The sequence below is a fragment of the Panthera onca genome, chromosome B3 (assembly GCF_046562875.1).
Source record: "Panthera onca isolate mPanOnc1 chromosome B3, mPanOnc1 haplotype 2, whole genome shotgun sequence".
Lineage (NCBI taxonomy): Eukaryota > Metazoa > Chordata > Mammalia > Carnivora > Felidae > Panthera > Panthera onca.
This window is the reverse complement of record NC_138344.1, coordinates 1,288,268-1,307,952: the sequence shown is the minus strand read 5'-3', so window position 1 is coordinate 1,307,952 and position 19,685 is coordinate 1,288,268. Positions and strand designations below refer to the sequence as shown.

Genomic DNA, 19,685 nt, shown 5'->3' with positions numbered 1-19,685 from the left:
CCAGCCGTGAGGAGGACAGGACCAAGGAGACTGGGGGTGCGGCATCCCCTGGGAATGTGATAGGACAGGAAGGAGAAGTGACCGTCATTGAAGAATGGAGAGGACACGTGAGCTCTGACACACACGGCGTGTGGTCCGTAGGCCTCGGTGACTGCCCACTCAGGGCCACTGGGGCCCAGCCCGGCTTTGCCACCAGGGTGGGTGCTCTTCACCCAGTCAGGGAGTGCAGGAGGGAGGAGTTGGGGAGTAGGTGCTGAGCCCCGTTGGAGGTGGTCCTGGGGCCTCTGGTAGGTAGCTCGTGGGAGGCCCAGATCGGGAGGTCGGGAGACGGGACTGGCCGGAGTGTGGTTGTGGGGCGAGCTCGCGGCTGTGAACAGAGGCTGGCCGGTGGACGGTGTGTCTGATCTACACGGGCCAGACTGATTGCTCTTCCCTCTCTAGATGAGGTGGGTTTTTTTTGGTCACGTGTTTTTAAAGTGATTTCTTAGATCAGCATAGGGTGTAAAAGTAGAGAGAAGTCGTAAATGTACATTTGGAAACGGTTAGCTAAGGGAGACAGCAGAATGTCTGAGTACGTGGAGGTGGGTGTTGGCAACGTGCTAGACGTAAGGGACCGCAGAGTTCCTTGCGCCTCTGCTTTGGCTGCGAGAAAGGCGGGGTGCGACGGCAAGGGACTGTCTTTGGGGAAGGTGGGCTTTGGTCAGGGCTCCTACGATGGACGAGCGAGAGCTGCCCAGCCCCTCGCCCGCCAGCCGTGGCGGCCGCCCCTTTCAGGAGTAATCGTGACCTTTGTGTCCTCGGTTTTCAGTTCGTGATAAAACCGTAAGGAAACGCAGATTTAACCAGCTGTCCCCGGGCAGGACACGCCTGTCTCAGGGACCCTCTGTGGGTTTAACAAGGAGAGTGAAACATGCTGAAGGAAGCGATGATTTTACGTATTTGATTTCTGCTGGTGGGAAGGAGGCATGTCCACGCACAAGCAGCCCAGTCCTCACAGTGAGGACGTGGTCTTTGGACGAAAGAGCAGCCACGGGGGAGGCAAGGCCAGTCCATTAACCGTCCCGTGTGTCCCTGCTGCCAGTGCTCCCACGCTGCTGGTGCTCACGAACACACAAGGACAACCCAAACAGGGAGCCAGGTTCCTCTGTCGTTCATGGAGTAACTACGCGCTCAGGGTAAACCACTTCAGTGGCTTAGTCAGGGACACGATGAAAAGTTACGTCCAACTGACCCATTCCCCAGATGTGAGTGCCGTGAACATGGCTGCTACCCTTCTCCGTCTGCGTGTGCTCGTTTTTAAACATCTTATGCAGATGGGATCATACTCTACATTCTGTTTTATGTTTTGCTTTTTCACTTGTTAATGAACCTTAGAATTATTTTCATAGCCGCCCAGGGTGATCTGCCTTAGTGTTTCAGATGGCCGTGTAGCATTGATGTGCTCTAATTTTTTTAACCAATGCTCTGTTAATGGACATTTAGATTGCTTGCATTTTTTCAAATTTTTTAATTTTTAATTTTAGAGAGAGTGTGAGTGGGGGGTGGGGGGAGGACAGAGAGAGAGAGAGGGAGAGAGAGAGGGAGAGAGAGGGAGAGAGAGGGGCGGAGAGAGAGGGTGGGGAGGGGAGGGAGGGAACGAATCTCAAGCAGGCTCCATGCTCAGTGCAGACCCTGACATGGGGCTTGATCCCATGACCCTGGGATCATGACCTGAGCCTCAATCGAGAGCTAGACGCTCAACCGACTGAGCCATCCAGGCGCCCACCCCATTTTTAAAAATACTACAACAGCACGAGGAAAACCCAGATATATTTCAGCTTACACGAATGCCTCCGTGGGGTCACTTACTAGCAGTGGAGTCTCCACACTGGTTTCAAAAAAGGCTAGGCCACCTCGCACACCCCCCACCATCACGGAAGAGCGTTTTTTCCTTTCCCCGGATGGATGGATGGATGGATACAATAATGAATGCACACGCACTCATGAGCGCCTGTTGTGTACAACGGGTGGTGTCCTGGCAAGGAAGAGACGCGGTCTGTTGATGACGGAGCCGCGTGGAGGAGGGAATGGGGAGGTCGTGACGGGAGCGTTGGCCTCTGGGGACCGGTTCTGTCGCAGACTGGCTCGTGGGTGCGCGCAGCCCTCGCCCTCTCTCTGAGTCTTGGCCCCTCACCTGAGGATGGATCGTGCTGCCCGGCTCACTGAAATGCCGAGAAGGCCGAAGAGAGTTTGTGTAAGGCTTTTCCACTGCCCGGCACATAGCAGGTGCTCGTCGATGGCAGTGATGACCCTCGCATGTAGCATGGTGGCCCCAGGCCCGGCGACAGCGCCCGCCACGGCGGTGTGCCCACGGCGCCCTGGGGGCCCAGGGTGGAGGGTGCTCTTTCGTGCGTTCCAGAAGGCAGAGCAGAGCCGTCTGTAAGCGTGAGTCGTACGAAGTTCGCCGTGAGGTTGTGTCGGGGGAGAGACAGTGAGTTTCTCAAGACGAGCGTGCTGGCACAGGAAACCGAAACCCCACTCATACGTCGGAAAAGTTGGTTGATGGTCTCGGGAGAAATGCATTTGTGCTGCTTGAATTCCCAGCCTTGGAAGTAACAGTGTTGGCCTGTCCGTGTTTCTGGTTTCATTTTGAAGAAGTTATCGAAAGAGGAGTTCCTCAGTTCTGTTTTAATTTCCTTTTTCCTCCTTTAAAGAATTACAGTGGTTAGGGGCGCCTGGGTGGCTCAGTCGGTTAAGCGGCTGACTTCGGCTCAGGTCATGATCTTGCGTTCCGTGAGTTCGAGCCCGCGTCGGGCTCTGTGCTCACAGCTCAGAGCCTGGAGCCTGCTTCAGATTCTGTGTCTCCCTCTCTCTGACCCTCCCCCGTTCATGCTCTGTCTCTCTGTCTCAAAAATAAATAAACGTTAAAAAAAAAAAAAAGAATTACAGTGGTTAACGTGCATTTACTGTGGAAAATGTCAAATTATGTAACAAGCTGTATATTGAAAAAAATTTTTTTTGGATGTTTATTATTTACATTTGAGAGAGACAGAGCGTGAGCAGGGGACAGGCAGAGAGAGGGAGTCACAGAGTCCGAAGTAGGCTCCGGGCTCCGAGCTGTCAGCACAGAGCCCGATGTGGGGCTCGAACCCACGAACCGTGAGATCATGACCTGAGCCGAAGTCGAATGCTCAACCGACTGAGCTCCCCAGGCGCCCCTGTGGGAAATAAATTTATTTACAACATTCAGCCGTCTTCAGGAATATGGCCACGTCCTCAGTTGTTCAAGGCTTTTATTCCGTATTCCTTTGTAGATGTTTTTGATTTGAGTCACGTTGTTTCTGCACGTTGCTTGTTGAGTGTATTCCTAATCAATTGATATTTGTTGTTATTGTGAATAGCATCTTTCCATTATGTTTTCAAGCTGGTTATTTTTGTTATATAGGAAAGCATAGGAACGTGGCTCAGATTTCCACATGGAACTGGAAGTCTCTGAAGTAATTTTCAAGTTATTTTTGTTGGGGCTCCTGGGTGGCTCAGTTGGTTGAGCGTCCGACTGCAGCTCAGCTCATGATCTCATGATTCGTGGGTTCAAGCCCCTGCATTGGGCTCTATGCTGACAGCTCAGAGCCTGGAACCTGCTTCGGATTCTGTCTCTGTCTCTGTCTCTTTCTCTCAAATATAAATCAACGTTAAACATTTTTTTAAGTTATTTTTGTCAACATTTTCTTAAGTTCTAGAAAATCAAATCTTAGAAAACTTAATTTCAAAAGATACTTGCATCATTGATAACATGTTTTCAAGGTGAGGTGTCCAAGACTTTTCTTTTTTTTTTTTAATTTACTGTCAAGTTAGCGAACATACAGTGTATACGGTGTAGTCTTGGTTTTGGGGGTAGATTCCCCTGATTCATCACTTACGTACGACACCCAGCGCTCATCCCAGCAGGTGCCCTCCTCAATGCCCATCACCCATTTTTAAAGGCTCCCAGATTTTAGAGGTTGAGATGTGCTGAGTGGTTTCCCCGATCTCCAGCAGGTGTCAGTGTTGGTCCGAGGTGGCGGTTTTAGCTGTGGGATCCCGCATTTACACATCCTTATTCCCGCAACAGTGGGGATTGTCGAGCCGGAAGGGATATTGGAGATCATCCACGTCAGACCTTCCGTCTGGGAGCTGGCCCGGGTGGGGGGCGACCCGTCCAAGGTCACACGGTCCCGTGGGGTGAGACTGACATGACGGTGAGCGTCAGTCCCCAAAGTCACGGAGGAGGAGAAGGTGTCGCCCCAACATATCGAGGCTGTGTTTTGGTGGAGCGGAAGGGTGCTGTTCAGCGTGTTCGGGTGAGTGGGGACCCGCCCCTGGTGTCCGGAGCCCGGGGGCCAGCCCGGAGGCCTGGCGCTCTCAGCAGCGCTCAGCCGTGTTGGCGGAGTGCGGGAAGAGCCGGCGGTTTTGTGACAAACCTTACGAGCAAGGACATCGTTTACCGAGGAATATTCTCTGGAGAGCTTTTTAAAATGGCAGAAAAAGGCCTGTTTCCGTTTTTTCCCGCGATCCCGAAGATGCCGTCCACTTGTTCTGTGACTTCCTCACGCGTGGCCCCATCTCCTTGTCCCACAGCCTGCACGCGTGGAGCCCTGCTCTTTCCTTCACTTCCCCCTTGGAGGCCGAGCACGGGGCTCCCTGGCTCAACCTGCAGAATTCGGAGGAGTTCTTGCCCTGGCGCCGGAGGCCCCTCTAGCGTGCTCTGTGTGCCTCCTTCGGCCACCTTGCTCCTGTTCCCCGGGTGGGCCCTTTCACGGGGAGCCAGTCCCCGGCCCCGCACACGCTCGTGCTCTTCCAGCTCTGTGCCTCTGCTTGTTCTCGCTCCTGCCTCTCCACCCTGACCCTCAGCCTCCTCCTCTCCCTCCCCCGGCCGGTACCGCAGGCCACCCGCTCGGTGAGGTTTCCCCGGGCGCGCCCCCTCCTCTGTGGACCCCAGCATCCTTCGTTCCCCACTTTCCTTCCTACCTTGTCACTAGGTCACCCTTGTACAGTTACTTGTGTTCACACGATTTATTGGGCAGACCTGTAGCTGTCCAGGGTGCTGTCCTGGGTCCTCTGGGCCCCGCAGACAGGCTGTCCTCACGGCGAGCTGTTCCCAAGTGTCACCGATTCACTTGGTTGCACCGGATCTCGAGAGCTGCTGTCTTCGGAATCCTTGCTGTCCTTCCTGCCACGCTGCCCTGGCAGGTTTGGGGGAACATTCGGGGCTTCGGGAGCGTTTCTCCCGCGCCAGAAGAAGACGTATCAGAGCAGATGACAGGGGCATCTGGAGTGAGAAACGTACTCGGAAGCCACCAGGAAAGGACGTTCCGTAAACACCAGATAACTGTAAACACTGTTATTTGGAAGTCACGGGTTACTTTCTGTCAGGCTTGCTCCGCGTGGCGCAGGCTGGTGTCAGCCAGGAGGCAGGCAGGCCCTCTGCGGGCACAGGAAGACGGCGAGCGGAAGAAATATGGTGTCCCTGCAACTTTATTTTAGTTAAATGCACTGCACCGCAAAGTTTGCGGGACCCTGAGGTGCTTGCCTGACGTCTTGGTAAAACAAACGGCGGAAGCCAGGGAGAAGTTTCCATCTTGCTAACGAGCTCTTACGGCTCGGGGGTCATGCAGAGCTGTAATTGTTTAGAATGACGACTGAGCGCTCAGCCCCTAAAAAGCGAGGACAATAGAAATGGCTCCAGGAACACCCAGACATTTCCGTATCGGAAGAACTCATTCTTTGCTGTTCCCGAGCTCAGCCTCTCACGACCCTGGGCCGCCTGCCACAGTCCCCCGACGCGGCCCGGCACCCACGTTCTTACTCGGTTTTCCTGTTGCGGTAAAAACGCACACACTCTGCCATCTCAGCCGTCTTCGGGTGTCCGGCTCAGTCATGCGAGGTACACGTAGTGTTGTAAGACAGACACCCAAAACTTTTCCTCTGGCAAAACTGAAAGGGTGCCCCTTAAACAGCTCACCCTGCCCGCTGCCCCAGCCCTGGCGACCATGGCCGTCATCTGCTTTCTGTCTCCGAATGTGACTTCTTTAGTTTTTAGAAAATGTTCATTTACTTTGAGAGAAAGCACAAGTAGGGGAGAGGCAGGGAGAGGGAGACAGATTCCCAGGCAGGCTCCGCGCTGGCAGCACAGAGCCTGTCGTGGGGCTCGATCCCATCACCCCGGGATCGTGAGCTGGGCCGAAATCGAGAGCTCGACGCTCAACCGACCGAGCCACCCGGGCGCCCCTGAATTTGACTACTTTAGATACTTTGTGTAAATGGAATCATGCAGTGTTTGTTTTTCTGTGACTGGCTTCATTTATTTATTGATTGTACCAGACACATATATAAGGAATTGTCCTCAGAATCCTCAGAATCACTGAGCTTTGGTTGTAAACAGATCTGAGAAACTGAAGAGCTCTATCCGCTCACTTTACAGATGGAGGAGGAAAATCGGGCGACCAGAGGTTGCCTAAAGTTAGCAGAAAACCATATGAAGTTCTGTAACATCTTTTCAGTTTTCTAGGACGTTTTAAGGTCCGACTGGTTGTCAGCAGCAGTGTAAGTATCCCAAGATCAGAGCCAGAGTAAACGTCACATTTAGAAAATGACACTTGGATAAAGCTGTTGCCGCTGGTCCTATTTTCTGCCAAGCATCGTTGCGTATCGACAATAAAGCTGTTTAATTCTTTTTTTCCAACAGCGTTTACTTTGGTCGATATCTACCAAGATAGGATAAGCTGAAGCATAGTTTTATTTGTTTATCATTTTCCTTTTTAAACTGGGAGATGTCACAAAGCTGGATGTAGCAAACTTTTCCCGTAAAGGGCCAGATAGTTAACATTTGGGGGCTGTGTGTGCCCCACGATACCTGTTGTAACGATTCAATGCTGCTGTAACGTGAACGCACAGCGTGACTGTGTTCCATAAAACTTTATTTACAAAACAGGCAGTGGCCAGATTTGACCCCCAGGCTGTACTTCACCCACCCCATAGCCAGGTGGCCAGGCGTCGCTTCTGCGTGTTTTGGCCTTCGCACCTTGCGGGCTGGCTCTCATATAGGAGACACTTGCGATGGTTGTTCATGGGGATGGTGATGATGATTTTAAAAATGTAATTTTTTACATTTGTGATCAAATAGTCACTTCCTACTGACTTTTAATAATTTAATAAGTTTGGGAGTTTTTCCCTACATACCATGCTAGATAGCTTTACGATATAATAAAAAGTATACCTAAGGAAATAGCTAACGTGTCTAAAGTACATCTTTGAAAGAAGACTCAAAATTTTTCTGAGCATTCATAAAGGTATTTCTTTTTCTAAAGGAAAATTATATATTTCTAAAGGAAAATATGTATACATATTCTAAAGGAAAATTGTATGTATGTTTCCTTGTATAAATATAAGGAAATAAACCCAACTCCCAAATCTGGAGGGAACCGCCAGTCACAGCTATAGACAAACCTTTGCCGGGTCCCTTTGCTCGGCACCTCGGGACCCACCCGCTGTCTGTCACGTCCACTTGCTTGGTGCCTGGGGAGTTCCGCCTGTATGGAGACAAGTCCTTGTCCTGGTCTCCCGTTCTGCAGCCAGGGGACAGCACCGCGGGGACCAGGGTGGCGGAGAGTGAGTGGGGCGTGTCCTCCCTCCTGCCCCTGGCCGCAGTGCGTCGACTGCCGAGAGCCGCGCTCCAGTCAGGTGGCCCCTCCAACTGCAGCTCTTTGGGGCCTACAGTCCTGCCCCTCCCACTCCCATCCCTTGACCTCCGGGCCTGGAGGTGGCCAAGGCTTCCCGGGCAGCACCACTCTGGGGGCCACCCGTCTCTACTGCTCTCTTTCGTGTGTCCGGTTCCGTGTGCTGCCTGCCCCTCGCTGCGGCCCTCACCCGACCGATGCAGTGTTGTGTCCACCTGACTGGCCCCCCCAACCCTAAGGCAGGCAGGTAGCAGGCTCACTGCCCAGGCAGGAGGCAACGAGCTTGCACCTGTAGTAAGAACGAGGAAGTCAGAGGTCACGTCCCAGCTCTTGCGCTACCAGCTCTGTGACTCCGGGCGGGCTACGTGGTCTTGTTGAGCCTTGGTTTTCCCGTTGGAGAAAGGGGATGATAGTGTCTCCCTCTCGGGACCGCTGGGGACGTTCAGTGAGGTCGTGCCGGTGAAGTGCCGTAGCACAGGGTCTGGCATACACGTGGTTTCTAGGTGGCAGAAGGGACTTCCGTTTTCCTTCGTTTGTCAACAGACTCTCCTCCAAGGATCCTTTGTGAAGGGGAAGGCCACGGGGAACAGGGGAACTCCTTTCTGCGACCCCCCCCCCCCTCCCGTCTCAGGGACTGTGTGTGTACTAGAGAGGCAGCCGGCTCGCCGCTGCGCTCAGGACCGCCCCCTGCGGGTGTCTCTGGTGGGCCCATTCCCAGCTGGGACAGCAGGTGGCTGTAGAGAGTCTCAGTTGCAGGTGGTTTGGCCTAAAGGAGATCGGTGTAGCGGCTCAGCATGTGGGTTCGTGTTGCAGTTGTTTGGGTTACTTGAAAAGAAACGACTTCCAGAGTCAGAATGAAGAGAAGAGGTGTTATGCACACCCAGAGTTTAACGAAGGTAGCACTTATCGGGCACGTGCTAGTTTCTTCATCCGGACGTTTCTCTCTTCTGTGACTCGTACTGCAGACGGTAGTATTTCCATCTTAGGGAGAAGAAACTGACTTGTAGAAGATAAGTGGCTGGGCATTTTTCTCGGCTAGTGACTGGTAGTCCGGGGATTCACATGCAAGTGTCCTCTCTAGAAGCACACTCCGCTGCCGTGTCACTCCACCTCCAAGGCTCTGGTCCGAGCAAGTGGATGTTTTAAAAGGGTTCTGATAAAAATTGGGGTTATATACGAACGTGGTGAAAAAGTCCAACCGTGCAAAAGGATGGGGCGAAAGCGTGAAGCGTCCTTCCCATCCAAGGCCTCCCGTGGCTGGTTTCTTTCTCCAGAGCCAATCTCTGTTGCCGGCTTCTTTGGATCCTTCCTGACATAACCCTAACAGGGGTTTACCAGCATCCTGGGAAGGAGGGTGATTGGTCTTTACGGCACATCGTAGCCTGACTTCTGTCCAGTTGTGCTCAGTGTTTCCTAGGCTCTCCGGGTTGGGTGGGCAGAGGGGGGCTCTCTGGGGTGGGGGGGCGGGGAGGAGGGCTTTCCGGGTTTGGTGGTGGGGGTGGGGGGAGAGAGGCTCTCTGGGTTGGTTAGGTGGGGAGGAAGGGGGCTCTCTGGGTTGGGGGGGCAGGGAGGGGGACTCTCCAGGTTGGGGGGGCAGGGAGGGGGACTCTCCAGGTTGGGGGGGGGCAGGGAGGGGGACTCTCCAGGTTAGGGGGGGGCGGGGAGGGGACTCTCCGGGTTAGGGGGGGCGGGGAGGGGGACTCTCCGGGTCGGGGGGGGGGGGTGGGGAGGGGGGCTCTCCAGGTTGGGTGGGAGAGGGAGGGAGGCTCTCTGGATTGGGTGGGTGGGGAGGAAGGGGGCTCTCTGGGTTGGGGGGTGGGAAGGGGGGCTCTCCGGGTTGGGTGGTGGGGGGTGAGGGGAGGGGGGCTCTCCGGGTTGGGGGGGTGGGGAGGAAGGGGGCTCTCTGTGTTGGGGGGGCAGGGAGGGGGGCTCTCAGGGTTTGGTGGTGGGGTGGGGGGAGGGAGGCTCTCCGGGTTGGGTGGGTGGGGAACAAGGGGGCTCTCTGGGTTTGGGGGGGTGGGGAGGGAGGCTCTCCAGGTAGGGGAGGCGGGGAGGGGGACTCTCCAGGTTGGGGGGGGCGAGGAGGGGGACTCTCCGGGTTGGGGGGGGAGGGAGGGAGGCTCTCTGGATTGGGTGGGTGGGGAGGAAGGGGGCTCTCTGGGTTGGGGGGTGGGGAGGGGAACTCTCCAGGTTGGGGGGGCAGGGAGGGGGACTCTCCGGGTTAGGGGGGCGGGGAGGGGGACTCTCCAGGTTGGGTGGGGGAGGGAGGGAGTCTCTCTGGATTGGGTGGGTGGGGAGGAAGGGGGCTCTCTGGGTTGGGAGGGCGGGGAGGGGGGCTCTCAGGGTTTGGTGGTGGGCGTGGGGGGGGAGGGAGGCTCTCCGGGTTGGGTGGGTGGGGAAGAAGGGGGCTCTCTGGGTTTGGGGGGGGTGGGGAGGGAGGCTCTCCGGGTTGGGTGGGTGGGGAGGAAGGGGGCTCTCTGGGTTGGGGGCGCGGGGAGGGGGGCTCTCCAGGTTGGGTGGGGGGAGGGAGGGGGGCTCTCCGGATTGGGTGGGTGGAGGACGCCATTGCTGAGGCTCCCAGCAGCTAAGTCCCCATATACTATTCCTGCATCTCTAGCCTTTTCTGGAAGGGTCTAAATTCCTGCCATCCCTACTTTCTCCATTTCAACACAGAGTGCATTTCACAGGGCTAGCTGAAAGCCTTGAACTCAGAAACACCTAGGTGTAAATATAAGGCTTGCCGAGATTGTCTTATGACGTGAATGCCTAGTTAGCGGACTAGTGGTGACCGGTCATGCCTGGGCACAACCCTGCACGTGGCTTCCTTCTGTACCTGGTACTGTCACGACACTTGTAGTCCCTGTGTTTTGACACAAACGTCAGTCAGGTCCTGTGTTCAAAGAAAGGATCTTAGAGGAACAACACAGAAACGACCAGTCACACGACAGTTTGTGTCTTTCGAGGATGATTTTTACATCTTTTGATTCTGTGTTTTACACATTTGCCTCTACGAGGGGATTCCCAAATGGCCGAAACCCATTGTGACCAAACACAGCAGCAGCAATGAAGGTGCATTTGCAGTGGAATTAAAGAAATGGCTGTCTGCCTTAGCTGATTCAGTCAAATACTCTTTCAGAGTGGTACGGAATTGTAGGGAAAGAAATGTTCAAAAAACCCAACTTTTAAATGTAATCGCAAGTTGAGTATTTGTGACGCCTGTGATCACGAAAATGGTTTATTCCCCTGCCCTACGCTCCTACCACGATGAGGGAGTCAAGCGGCCGTGCCCCCGTCTGTGGTTTCTGAGGCAACCCCGACGTGAGCCCAGGGGGTATGGGACTGATTTCTGAGAGTTGTGCTGTGTGCGCTGTCTTGACTGTGTCTGACGGTCCCAGCCGCCTCGTGTTCCAGAAGCGTGTCGGATGCCAGTGTGCGTGTCTCCGTGATTAGCTGCGGGGCCTCGGGGGGGTGCATGCGGCAGCTGGTTATGACAGCTGGGGGACTCTACGTTCGCATACGCCCATCTGTCTTCGACGGCAGGTCAGGGTGGCTCTGAGTGATGCTTCGTCGCTGCCGGGTACCGGTGCCGGGACACAGCCCGGGCACCCTGTCCGGCAGCCTGCACGCTCGGCCCCTCGACACGTGCCTTTCCCATGTCCCTCCGTCCCTTTGCCGGACCCCACTCGAACCTTTAGCAGCAGGAACGGTGTGTGCTGAGTCACCATCCACCTGGACAGCAAGCCCTCCGCTGGGTCTCTACCTGTTACTGTTCTTTCTTTCCCGGTAAACAGAACCGAACTAGTATCCCTCTGGGGAAAGGAGAAAACAGTTCCCAGGAGGTGGGGAAAGGATTCCTCCTCCTCTTTTTTTATTATTATCAATCTTTTAAAATTTTTAATGTTTTACTTATTCTTGCGAGGGCACAAGTGGGGGAGGAGCAGAGGGGGGAACAAAAGATCCAAAGTGGACTCCGTGCTCACGGGAGTGAGTCCTACGCGGGGCCCGACCCCACGAACCGTGAGATCGTGACCTGAGCCGAAGTCAGAGGGTCAAGCGACTGAGCCACCCGGGTGCCCCGGACCCTTCCTCCTTAACGGACCGGGGCCGTGTCACCGTGTAGGACAAGAGCTGGTCGCACCAAATCTCGCGTGCAGGGAGGGCTGCGTGGCGTCTAGCTGAGGCTCGTTGACGTGATGATGTGGGGACCAGACAGGTAGATACAAAGACCGGTGGCCCCTGCAGGCGGGAGGCCTTGCGGCCGTGGGAGCGGTGGGGGGGGGGGGGGGGGGGAGGGTGGTGGTGGTGAAGGCGGGGGTACCCACCTGGTCAGGGAGTTTGGGCGTTGTCTTTAAGTCACTGTGGTGGACTAAAGGTCTCTGAGAGAGACGAGTGAGGACGGGGCCAGCGGGGCCAGGCGGCGGGCGCCCGGCTGGACGTGCGGGGGAACCGGCACCCACAGAGCGACAGGTGGAGGCGAGCGCCCTGCCAGCCGCGTGGGGGCCCTGGGGGTGGATCCGCAGTCCCGGACCCGCAGGAAGGGGGCGGGAGATAGACGCCCATGAGGCTGGAGTTCGATCTGCACAGCTTGTTCGGACGCCCAGCACCTGCAGCAGGGTTGGGGCAGAGGGAGCTGGGCGGGCCGACAGGATGCTCTGAGCAGCCCGGGACGGCGGTCTGAGGTCAGGGTGCCCGAGGGGGGTGGGGCTTAGCTGCTGCCCCCTTGGCCAGAGCTCAGAACGACATTTTGTGAAGGTGGCCTGAATCCTCGGTGCTGGCTTCGTGCGTTCGGGGCTGAGAGCAGGTACTGGCACCGGCCGAGTCCCCCTCCGGCGTTTTCCTTCAGGGCCTGGTTCCGCTTCTTTGTCGACGGAGATCCTGCAGCTCAGTGTCTGCTGAGCGCGCCCTCGCCCCAGCGATTTCCTCCTGCGCCCAATCTGATAGACGTTTTCCCGGCCCCCCTCGCCCTTCCTGCCAGCGCTCCGCTCCCTTCCTCCTGAATATCTTTGCTCGTGCCCTACGACGCGGCAGCACCCCGCAGCCTGCCGCCAGACCCGGCCCGCCGCCTGTCTCTGCGGGTAGAACGTTACGGGAGCACAGCCACGCCCGCCCGGGTTCGCGTCTTCCGTGGCCGCTCTCGTGGCACCTGGCAGAGCCGAGTCGTTGTGACAGAGACCCCGTGGCCCGTGAAGCCTGAACTACTTTGTCTCTGGCCCCTCACGGGGAGTTTGCTGACCCCGTGCTCTGACATCCCCCCGCCCCGGTTTCCTTCCGCACCCGGAGCTGAGAGAGCGTGCGAGAGCCGGCTCTAAGGGAAGCGCTGGCTCAAAGTCATTCCAAGTGGAGAAGCTCCCCCCACCTGGCGAGAGCGAGCGAGACCGGCTGAGCCTCGGCTGACTCCAGGAAGTTGTTTTCCTGCCTTTCTGTCCCCTCTCTGCCTTCTCCTCCTCCAGCCGCCTGGGGGCGACGCGCTGGAATTCTGCCTTCTCTCCCTCTGTCTCTCTTCTTTGTTCACTTGGTGGAAGCACCCATCTTCTCTTGGTTTTCCCTTTGAGGCTTTGCCTTTTCTTAATAACATTTTTAAGATTTTATTTTAGAGAGAGAGAAAGAGGCAGAGAGACGGGGAGAGAACTCCAGGCGGGCTCCACACTGTCAGCACAGAGCCCGTCGCGGGACTCGAACTCACGAAAGATCATGTGAGATCATGACCTGAGCCGAAATCGAGAGTCGGGTGCTTAACCGACTGAGCCGCCCAGGCGCCCTGTTTGCCTTTTTTTTTTTAATGTGGTAAATAACACATGACACGAGATCTTCCCCCTTGACAGAAGTGTAAGCGTGCGGTCCGCGTTAACTGTGGCCTCGGCTGCGTCTCTCACCCTGCGCGGCCGGAACTTCCGCGCACCGCACGGCGGCCCCGTTTCTCCTCCCAGCCTCTGGCAGCACCCTTGTGCGCCCCGCTGCCGTGAGCCTGGCTCCTTCAGACGCCTCCCGTGAGCAGAATCTTGAGCATCTGTCCCTCTGCGCCTGGCGTATCTCTCTGGACCCGATGTCCTCCGGCTTCTTCCGGGTTGCGGCAGGTGGCGGGTCTTCCTTTTTCACGGCTGAGTAGTATTCCAGCGCCGGGCCGCGGTTCGTTTATCCTTTTGTCCGTCAGCCGGCATTAGGGGTTTCTAGCTCTTAACTGTTGTCAGTGGTGCTGCTCTGGACACGGGGGTGCAAGCACCTCTTCAAGACCCCGATTTCAGGGTTTTTTCCTTTGGCTAAATACCCCAGAAGTGGGCGGCTAGATGTTCTTCTAATGTTTTAAGGAAACTCTGTGCTGTTTTCCATTGCAGCTGTACCTTTTTATATTCCCAGCAGCAGTATACGAGGGTTCCAGTGTCTCCCACGGCCTCACCAACACTGACATATTCTGCCGTTTCTCTTTTTTTAACGGACGTTCTAGCAGGTGTGAGGTGGTGTCTCATGGCGGTGTGGATTTGCGTTTCCCTGACGATGAGTGACGTTGAGCATCTTACTCTGTGCCCGTTGGCTCCAAAACGGAATCGGGAGACATAGGAAATGTGCACAGTTAGTTACTGGTAACAAAATTACATCACTGATCAAAAAACTCCCCAACAAACACAAAGGCCAGGGCCAGGTGGATCACAGGCCAATTCTACCAAGCATTTAAAGAGTTCTCCTGAAACTATCCCACAAAGAAAAAGAGGGAGGAAACCTTCCGAATTCATTCTACCGAGAGGTCAGCATCACCCAGATAATAAAACCAGGCAAAGATACTACAAAAATAGAAAATTACAGACCAATGTCCTCGATGAACATAGAAGCAAAATCTCTCAACAAAATATTAGTGAGCCATATTCAACAGCACATTAAGTGGGTTATTCACCAAGATCAAGTGAGACTTGTTCCAGGGATCCAAGAATGGCTCAGTATTTGCAAAGCAGGCCACAGGATGCACCCCATTAACAGAACGAGGGATAAAAACCATATGATCATCTCAGCTGCAGAAAAAGCATATGACAAAGTACAACATCCAGTCGTGGTAAAAACGCTCAACAAAGTAGGGTTAGAGGGAACATTCCTCAACACGGTACAGGCCGTGTATGAAAAACCCATAGCCAACATCATCCTCAGTGGGGAAACCTGGGAGCTGTTCCCCTAAGGTCAGGAACAAGGCAGCGATGTCCACTCTCACTGTTCAAGACAGGACTGGGAGTCCTGGCTGCAGCACACAGACAAGAAAAAGGAGTAAAAGGCATCCAAATTGGTAAAGAAGAGGCAAAACTGTCTCCGGAGATGATACGATGCTATACGCAGAAAATCCCGAAGACTCCACTGAGCATCTACTGGGACCTGTGAAGGAATTTGGTAAAGTCCCAGGGTACAAGGTTGATACACAGAAGTCATGCATCTGTGGGCCAGCGCTGGCCTTCCCTGGAGAAGCGTCTGCTCAAGGCCTCTGTCCTTCCCGTAATCGGGTTGTTTGCTGTGTGAAGCTGGAGGGATCGCTTTGTCTTTACCTCTGGAACCTCCGTGCCGCTACCGGGCCGAGTCCACACTCACGCTCTCTGCTGCCCCTCTGTGTGAGCCTCCTGCCCTACTTACTCCCTCCGCATCACTCCGCCCCTGCCAGCCTTCCCTTTCTGAAATCTCCACAGACCCAACTCGGACACGTCCTCGAAAACCCGGGTCAAGGCAGGGTTCGCGTGGATCCTCCCCTGACCGCCCGGCCAGCCGGGCGCCTCTCTGCTGAGGTCTCCAGCACTTCCCGTCTCCGTTGCCTTCGGGTAGTTGGCGGAGGTGGCTGTGTTGTGTCTGATTGGGTGCTGCACACGTGCTAACCCCCAGCTCCTGAAGGGGAGGAAGCGCGTCCCCTGGGGGTGCTTCACACAGGGCACCTGGACGCGCTGTGAAGAGGCAGGAAGCCCGGAAAGGACGAGTGTGCGTGCGTCCTAAGTATAGACGACAGAGCGCAGCTTGCAGCCCGAGGGTGGTCTGGCAACAAGAAGGGACACGGGGGGAGCCAAGTGTAAGTGCACAACAAGAGAAAGGTAACGGTCAGTGACCGGGGCCTCTCCGCGAGTTTGGATGGGAACAGACCGGCAGGTTTGTGCGGAGGGACGGAAGGACACGGCCGTCCTCGGAGCCGGGCTCTGCTAGAGTTCGGCGGGTGTGGCCCGGCGGGTGTGGGCTGGGAGCCAGAGAGAAGCCAAGTGCACCTCGTGGCTCCGCAGGGGGCAGAGCGGCTGTTGGCCGTGGGGGCCGGGCCGGCTGCCGTCTGGACGTCCCTGCTCCCGACACCCTGTTCAGACGGTTCGTGGCTTCCAACCCTGGTGTGTTCCCGGCAGCAGTGCTGCAGAAGGGGTCAAGGCAAGCCCTGGACGCCCTTCCGGAGGCCGAAGACCAGTATAGGAGGCCCCCGGGCACGCCCCTGAGTTGGACCCGAGGGGTGGCTCTGGAGCAGCTCGGATCCGTCAGTCTCCCTGGACGAGGCCGCGGGGACCCTTCCGTGGGCCTCGCGAGCCCTTGGAGATTCTCCACCTCATGGTCCTCGCCGCCTTCTTCATGAGACCCCCTCACACCTTCCCCCGGGCCGGGTCTTTACAGCCTCGAGGACCCCGCCTTCCACCCTGAGCCCCAGCCTGCTCGGTCTTGATGACGCCGTGGCCGGCTCTGATCCCTGTGGTCCCTGGGAAGGTTCCAGCCAGAGGGCCGTTACGGGGACCCATTTCATACCTTTGGAGCACCCCTGGTAGGCCAAAGCCTGCGGTCACATGAATCCGGGAAAACCGGACGACCAGGCAGCCCTTGCCTCTCCGGTGGGAGGGCAATGAAATTAACAGGTGGCGTGGCCCTCTTCCTGCCCACTGCCCTGGGGAGCAGCTCTGTCCTTTCTGGCTTTTTTCTGACCCTCTCTTGCCCCTCCTGGGACATGGGCCCCCTAGCCTGGGAGGCACGTAGGATCGTACGGACACTTAGAAGAAGAAAGGAAAAAAGTTCTTAGGCCCCATCCATGGAATTCTCTTTAGGTGTGGATGGGGTCTGGGAATCTGCATTTTTGTACTTACAGTTGACCCTTGAACTACTCGAGGGTTAGGGGCGCTGACCTCTACACACAGTTGAAAACACATACAACTTTTGACTCTTCCAAAAGCTACCTTCTCACAGCATGCTGTTGACCAGAAGCCTTGTGATGACACAGTTATCGCATGTTCTGTGTGCATTATGTACTGTTTCCGTACAGTAAAATAAGCCAGAGAAGAGAAAGTCATAAGGAAGTCATTAAGTCATAATTAAGAAACTGTAAGGAAGTGGGGCTCCTGGGCGGCTCAGTCGGCTAAGTGTCCGACTTAAGCTCAGGTCATGATCTCATCGTTCGTGGGTTCGAGCCCCGCATCGTGCTCTGTGCTGACAGCTCAGAGCCTGGGGCCTGCTTTGGATTCTGTGTCTCCCTCTCTGCCCCCACCCTGCTCGTGCTCTCTCTCTCTCTCTCAAAAATAAACATTAAAAAAAAGAAACTGTAAGGACGAGAAAATACATCTGCAGTACAGGACCATATTGGGAAAAGCCACGTAACAGTGGACTTTCCACAGTTCAAACCCATGTTGTTGAAGGTACACACAGAAGGGCGTCGGAGGGATGATTGACGGACTTAACTGAATTGCCGAGTAATTTTTATTTCCTTCTTTGACCCTGTGCTTGTTGGGTTTCCTAGAGTGCTCATATATTTCTTTAGAAATCGGAGAGAGGGGGGCGCCTGGGTGGCTCAGTCGGTTGAGCGTCCGACTTCAGCTCAGGTCACGATCTCGCGGTCCGTGAGTTCGAGCCCCGCGTCGGGCTCTGGGCTGACGGCTCAGAGCCTGGAGCCTGCTTCCGATTCTGTGTCTCCCCCTCTCTCTGCCCCTCCCCCGCTCACGCTCTGTCTCTCTGTCTCAGAAACAAACATAAAAAAAAATAAATAAAATTTAGAAATCGGAGAGAGGCTAGACGCCATCCGAAAGCAGGAACCAGATCCGCGAGTGGTCCGTCGCTTTAGGAAACCGTTAACGCTCTTCTGTGTGTTCGTCTCTTCCACAGGGGGACTTGATCTCATCTTTGTGCCGGGTCTTGGGTTTGACAAGCATGGCAACCGGCTGGGGCGGGGCAAGGGCTACTACGACTCCTACCTGACGCGCTGTCTGCAGCAGCGGGACTCGAAGCCCTACACCGTGGCCTTGGCGTTCCGAGAACAGATGTGCCTCCGGGTCCCCGTGGACGAACACGACGTGAGGGTGGATGAAGTCCTTTACGAAGACTCCACGTAGATCCCGATGCCTGCGGCCCGGAGAAAAGCAGAATACGTGTTTCCCCTCGTCACGAGGTAGCGTGCGTTTTGCCCACTCATGGTGAATATGGACTGCGTTGTTTCTAGTGGAATTGCAAACGCCTCACATTAAAGCATCTTCCAAAACCAATAGTGGCACGTTACTTAAAGTGGAGGCTGTCACGCGTGATGTTCCTTCCGCGTAACTTCCTGCCGTCGGCGTGGCGGGCTGATCTTTCCGCTCTGCAGCTTAGGCTAGATGTGTGTGAGGACCTGTGTCCGGCTCGGGGCGCCCGGAAGGTAGACCCCCCCCCCCCCCCTCCCCCAGCCCACACCCGGTTTCAGCGAGCCCTGTCTGGACTGGTCAGTCTTTGGTGGGCAGGCGCGGGAGACTAGGCAGCTGCTAATTGCTTTGTTGGGGTTTGCTCTGCGTACAGAGTTCCCCAAGAATATTCTAGCACTTCATCATGACTGCATTTGCTCACCCTGAGATTTTACGTCTGACACTTTGTGGCTTTTGATGGTTCGTGGACCGAGACCTTTTGTGATTTAAATACTTTAGTTCCGTCTCTGCTGTGCCGTGCGTCGGTCCCTTCCGAGTCTAAGATCTGATATCCTGTCAGTCAGAAATTGTGTGTTTGCTTGCGGTGTCTGCTTTGGAAATGAAGTTTGCTGCGGGCTGGGAGCTGGCAGATGGCATCACAGCGAGGGAAGATTTGGGCGGCTTCCTAGACGCCGCTCTCACACCCGGCGCCCAGCACGTGCGGGGTCCTGTGGAGCGTGTGTCCGTCCCCTCCCCTCCGTTGTCCCGTCGTCCCTTCTGTCCGGGCTCTTAGCACTCCGCTTTATGTCTCTAACCACGGTCCACGTGACCTCACAGAACACAGATGTGATCGGGAGGTGGCCCTGCTTGGAGCCTTTCGGTGGCTGTTTGGGGCCCACGGGGTAACGGCCAGGTGGCTTCTCCGTGCGAAGCCCCCGGCCGGCCGGCACAAACGTCTGTGCGCGTCCCCGAGCAACACGGGCCTCTCCTGCCCCTTACACCTGGTGAGTGTGCTCTCTCCTCTGGCCTTTCTTCTTTTGTCCAACCCGGAACTCCTGCCTATCATTCAGGACCCCCCAGGCCCCCTCTCCGTGAGGCCTCCCCCCCCAGGCCCCGTCTCCCGTGAGGTCTCCCCACCCCCCCAGGCCCCCTCTCCCGTGATGCCTTCCCCTCCCGCCAGGCCCTTTCTCCCGTGAGGCCTTCCCCCCCCCCAAGACCCCCTCTCCCATGAGGCCTTCCCCCCCCAAGACCCCCTCTCCCGTGAGGCCTTCCCCCAGGCCCCGGACGGAGTTAGCACCTCCTGCACTTGTGTAAACCCCCTGGTCACTGTCCTCCTTGTCATGTTGACATGTGTGTCCCTTCAGACGGCTCCGGAGGGGAGGGTGATACCGTCACTCATACTTAGCGGACACCTGCACGTATAGTCCGTGTTTGAGGATTTTTTTGAATGAGTTAATTAAACAGCCAGAAAGGTTTCACTTAAAACATGGATCCATATTCTTTGGACAATAGCATATGACTTGTGTTTTATGCACAAAAGTAAAAATACTTTAAAACGTGAGATTGGTGAGATTTGGGAAAGGGTCTCCCGCCTGGGAAGGGTGGCCCTGGTGACCGGGAATGGGCAGGGGTCATCGTGCAGAGG

General features: G+C 55.8%; 1 protein-coding gene across 2 annotated transcripts in view; it reads left to right on the top strand.

Annotated features, from left to right (window-relative positions):
- The window catches only part of MTHFS (methenyltetrahydrofolate synthetase), a 33,774-nt gene extending 15,626 nt beyond the window's left edge, over positions 1–18,148 (top strand). For both annotated transcript variants that reach the window (XM_060617493.3, XM_060617495.3), the window contains exon 3: positions 17,772–18,148. In XM_060617493.3, the coding sequence (XP_060473476.3) occupies positions 17,772–17,998 (227 nt within the window). In that variant the 3' untranslated portion in view covers positions 17,999–18,148. The remainder of the gene's footprint in view (positions 1–17,771) is intronic.
- Positions 18,149–19,685: the final 1,537 nt, after the last annotated feature.